The 5886-nt window shown below is 36.6% G+C and overlaps 1 protein-coding gene across 1 annotated transcript in view; it reads right to left on the bottom strand.

Annotated features, from left to right (window-relative positions):
• The window catches only part of LOC110462158, a 46303-nt gene that overhangs the window by 13577 nt on the left and 26840 nt on the right, over window positions 1-5886 (bottom strand). The window contains exons 15-17 of the mRNA XM_021516001.1: window positions 4486-4556; window positions 3443-3936; window positions 852-1038 (exon numbers count right to left, since the gene is read on the bottom strand). Coding sequence (XP_021371676.1) covers window positions 852-1038; window positions 3443-3936; window positions 4486-4556 — 752 coding nt within the window. The remainder of the gene's footprint in view (window positions 1-851; window positions 1039-3442; window positions 3937-4485; window positions 4557-5886) is intronic.

Genomic DNA, 5886 nt, shown 5'->3' with positions numbered 1-5886 from the left:
CCCCCCGTTGGATCCGCCTCTCAGCAATCTTTTCATGAGGTTTTTACATCTTTGATCCCTAGCATAAAGACATCAAAAAAGTATTCAAATTTAAACTTTATTTATTTTACAAAAATTATGACACAAGTTATTACAACTTATATTAATGATTATCACTCTTTTTTGCCCGGATATTCGCACACAGGGTTCTTTATGTGGGAGGAAACTGGACTACCCAGCAAAAACATGCATGGTCAGACATCAGGTGACCCCATACCTTTCACGTCCGGTTGGAGAATCGAACCCTGGCCGCCTTGGTAAAAGGCAAGTGCGCTATCCACTGCACCATCCGACTACCCCTGTGACCCGTCTGTGTCATAAGTTTATATGTCACAGACGACCTACAGAATTTTGACTTGATCTCACTGCAGATCTGATGGTATTTACACAAAGCTAAGTATTTAGTCAATAGTGTTTGAGCCTGCCAAATTTTGCTAAAACTATCCCAATATGCATACTTAGATATCTATGCTATATTTTGTCATTAACACATGAGATGAATACTTATGTAGGCACTAAATGATGCAAATTTTAGATGATTTTAAAAATAAAATTTCTGCTTTTGAAGTTATACCTTTTATATGCCTTCTCTTCACGGTATATGATCAAAGGTTTACATTCAATTTTTTGTGATTTCGTCACTTTTTAAATAAAGCATAATATTGGATACTCGTGAAAAATACCTGATATTCTAGTTTTCAGTGCATATATATATGTGGATCAAAGAAATGTAACGAATGTTCCAATATAAAAGTACTCCAAAAATATACAGTAACTAATTATATATGTATGGTAATGAAAATTATACTCACTTTTTTAATATCCCTGAAGTAGTGATTGAGACCAATGTTGTCTTGTCGTTTTTTTTGTATCTTTCCTCAATACGACAAGAGACATCGTCGGGGTATGCCTTCCAGGTGTCATCTGGGAGCTGGAATTGCCAGGAGATTTTTTTCTTTACATATTCAGGTACTAGGCTTGTACCTGGAGAGGGGGTACCTGTGTTAACATAGACAGGTTAGTGTGTATTGGAGCTGGAATTGCAAAGCGATTTGTTCCTGTACATACACAAGTCACAATACACCAGTCACCATACACAAGTCACAATACCCCAGTCACAATACAATATGTATAACTATACTCCAGTCACAATACTCCAGTCACAATCCAATATGAATAACAATACTTTCCATAGTCAGGTACTAGGCTTGTACCTGGAGAGGGGGTACCTGTGTTAACATAGACAGGTTAGTGTGTATTGGAGCTGGAATTGCAAGGCGATTTGTTCCTTTACATACACAATTCACAATACACCAGTCAACATACCCCAGTCACCATACACAAGTTACCGTACACCAGTCACCATACTCAAGTCACCATACACAAATCACAAATCACAAGTCACAATACACAAGTCACCATACACAAGTCACCATACACAAATCACAAAACACAAGTCACAATACACCAGTCACAATACACCAGTCACCATACACAAGTCAACATACACAAGTCACAATACACAAGTTACCATACACAAGTCACAATACACCAGTCACCATACACAAGTCACCATACACAAGTTACCATACCCCAGTCACCATACACAAGTCACAATACACCAGTCACAATACACAAGTCACCAAACACAACTCACCATACACAAGTCACAATACACCTGTCATCATACACAAGTCACAATACACCAGTCACAATAAACCAGTCACCATACACAAGTCAAAATACACAAGACACAATACACCTTTCACCATACATAAGTCACAATATACAAGACACCATACATACGTCACCATACACAAGTCAACATCCACAAGTCACAATACACCGGTCACCATACACAAGTCACAATGTACAAGACACCATACATAAGTCACCGTACACAAGTCAACATACACAAGCCACAATACACAAGTCACCATACACAAATCACAAACCCGAAGTCACAATACACCAGTCACCAGACACAAGTCACAATACACCAGTCAACATACACCAGTCACCATACCCAAGTCACAATACACCTGTCACTATACACAAGTCACAATACACCGGTCAACATACACAAGTCACAAAACACAAGTTACCATACACAAGCCACAATACACCAGTCACCATACACAAATCAACATACACAAGTCACAATCCACAAGTCACCATACACACGTCACAATACACCAGTCACAATACAAAAGTCACCAAACACATGTCACCAAACACAAGTCACCATACAAAAGTCACAATACACAAGTTTCCATACACAAGTCACAATACATAAGTCACCATACACAAGTAAACATACACAAGTCACAATACAACAGTCACAATACACCAGTCACGATACACAAGTCAACATACACAAGCCACAATACACCAGTCACAATACACCAGTCCCCATACACAAGGCACCATACACAAGTCACAATAGACATGTCACCATACACAAGTCCCCATACACAAACCACAAAACACAAGTCACAATACAACAGTCACAATCCACCAGTCACCATACTCAAGTCAACACACACAAGTCACAATACACAAGACACCATACATAAGTCACCGTACACAAGTCAACATACACAAGCCACAATACACCAGTCACCATACCCAAGTCACAATACACCTGTCACCTTACACAAGTCACAATACACCTTTCACCATACACAAGTCACAATATACAAGACACCATACATAAGTCACCATACACAAGTCAACATACACAAGTCAACATACACAAGTCACAATACACAAGTTACCATACACAAGTCACAATACACAAGTCACCATACACAAATCACAAAACACAAGTCACAATACACCAGTCAACATACACCAGTCACCATACACAAGTCACCATACACACGTCACAATACAAAAGTCACAATTCACTATGTGTCACAATACATCAGTCATAATACACAAGTCACAATACACAAGTATGGATACACATAAGTATTAATATGATTTGTATCACAATACTCCAGTAACAATTCAATATGTATAACAATACTCCAGTAACAATTCAATATGTATAACAATACTCCAGTAACAATACACCAGTCATAATACTCCAATAACAATACAATATGTATAACAATACTCCAGTAACAATACAATATGTATAACAATACTCAAGTCACAATACAATATGTATATCAATACTCCAGTCACAATACAATACGTATAACAATACGCCAGTCACAATACAATATGTTTAACTATACTCCAGTCACAATACTCCAGTCACAATACAATATGTATAACAATACTCCAGTCACAATACAATATGTATTACAATACGCCAGTCACAATTAAACAAACAAACAAAAAAAAATGCCATAATACGAAAACAAACAATATATCATGTAAGTAAAATACAAACCTATCAGATTTGAATCACAGCTGTCTGTCATCTTTTCAAGTTTCAGATTGGATTCAGCACTTTTTCCACCAGCCTGTATCTCATCAACAGGGGGTGTGGACTCTAATTCACAAGAGAATAATTCATCGTCTTTGACCTCATGCTCTATAGATCGAAATATATCCCTGTTGCTCTCAGGACTTCCTACAAATCCTTGCATGGAGATATTCGTAAGGGAGGGTTCCTCTCCAGATATCTGAGTAGATGCCAGCTTGTCTGTAGGAAGGTGGCAAGGCTCAGGAGCAGGAGAGGTTATAGACGAAGGGGAAGGATGGAAGGGAGGGGTCGTGGTAGGGTCAGACTTAGGTGTGGGGACAGAGACAGGGGCAGGGATAGAAAGGGAGGGCAGTTTGAGATTAAGAGGAGTAGGGGGACTATAAGGTGTAATAGAAGATGACGGCGGGGCAGATGGTGAGCCAGTGAGAGCTGTTCCAGAATAGTTATCCTCTGGGTGCCTAGAAATGTAAAACATGAATTAATCATACAAAAAACCCAACAACATAAGTGTAGTTATCATTATCTTGATATTGAGTCAGAGGTCATTAATTTTTCAATTGATGTATTTTTGGCCTATGAATGTGCTTTGTCAATACACTACCTCTGTAAAACACGAGTGTGTGTACACTGTTCCGCACTGACTCAACTTACGTTTTCTTGAGACCGAGGAAATATGTGAAAAGTTCGGCAATAACAAAGAGTTCTGAACTGGGATTTGACCTTGGAAAGGTGTATTTCTTGTCAACAGGAATATAAAATTGTTCCAGTTAATTAGGCACTACATAATTAAACAATCTCAAATTTTAAAGAAAATTCAAAAAAGAATCTTCTATTCTTTTGATTCTGTATCAATGAATGTTTCAATTGCAAATAAAAACATTGGATTTAAGAAATCAAATTCGATATTATTACCAAGATATTAAAAATGTATGCATTCATCATTTTCAAATTGAGGTCCATGAGGGTTGAAAAAAAATTGTTATCAAAAATAAATTTTATATACATACCAGATTTTGACATCAAACATTCCTTCACAACCATACTTATATGAATTCATGTGACCATTGGGCCAGCGTACCTGTTCAAAGGTAAACAAATCAGGCGTATACATGGTGTGACAGTACTTTAGTGCGCTATACAAACAAAATTATCAATTACGATATTCATTACTAGGGCTGCAACGATACACTAACATGATTATACAATATGTATCACGATACTGTGGTCACAATACGATACGTATCATGATATATATGGTAATAGCAGAAGAAAAGCATAAAGATACGCTGCATATTTTTAATGGCAATATTACTGCAAAAAATAGACTTGGTCCATAATGGTTATAACTTTAAAGTTTCACACAATTTACGCCTTTTGACCTGCATGCCGAGCTGGAGCTGTCACTCGCTATGTGGGAATGGACATGAGTACCCTTAATTAAAAAAGGCAAAATCCTGAAAATATTGTAGCATTTCATGACCTCTAAACAAATATTGTGTATTGTTGCAGCCCTATTCATTACAATTGTGAAACTGGAACCTTCTTTATGATCACAGATATCCATTTGTTTTCCAGTTTATACTTTTGTAGTAATTTACTTAGAATTGTAAGGAACACATATACCGATATAATATGGACGTGTGATGCCAATGGTAAATTGATCTCAGTTCATTTCACTATGCTCCACAATACCATACCATATCAGTGTATAATATAGCACAGTTCATTTCACCATAATGATTATTGTCATCATGCATGCTTCACAATACCATACCGTACCATACTGTGTCATTTTTTTCTGGTCAAATATTCATCATTTAACAGTATAAGCAAAGGGTCCATTTATCACATCACAGTAAAATTATTGCACATCATATTCTCTGTGCATGTATTACTAATTAATATAACAAGAGGCCCATGGGCCTTAACGGTCACCTGATATATTTATACAGAGAGTTGATTTTGTTTTTAAATACAGAAATATTATTCAAAGTGACAAAAAACAATAAAACCACCTTACTCAATATCTAGCATACAGATTTCAGACTAAAAAGTATTTGAAACTAGCACCTCTGATTCTTAACAAGGAAAATGAAGAAATTTTAGCACACTGACTCCTTTGAGCTCCACCCTACAGCCCTTGGGGGTAGGGCTGGCTCAAAATTTTCAAAGTATCAAACTGTCAATTCAAGGTTATAATTCCAATCAAGTTATTAACATGTAATATTCAAAGTATCATTTGCCATTATAAACCATAATAAATTTTGCTATACTATCAAACTGCTACCTAATACTGATAATGCTAATCCAAATTGAATTACTTCCAATGGAAATTAAACAAATGTTGGTCCAAAATGTGATTTCCCTATATAAACTATAGTAAAGTTTACCCCCTCCCCAGGGGGAAA

The sequence above is a fragment of the Mizuhopecten yessoensis genome, unplaced genomic scaffold (assembly GCF_002113885.1).
Source record: "Mizuhopecten yessoensis strain PY_sf001 unplaced genomic scaffold, ASM211388v2 scaffold10755, whole genome shotgun sequence".
In the NCBI taxonomy this organism is placed as follows: Eukaryota; Metazoa; Mollusca; class Bivalvia; order Pectinida; family Pectinidae; genus Mizuhopecten; species Mizuhopecten yessoensis.
Note: the sequence above shows the minus strand (reverse complement) of the source record. Positions and strands in the feature narration are given on the sequence as shown.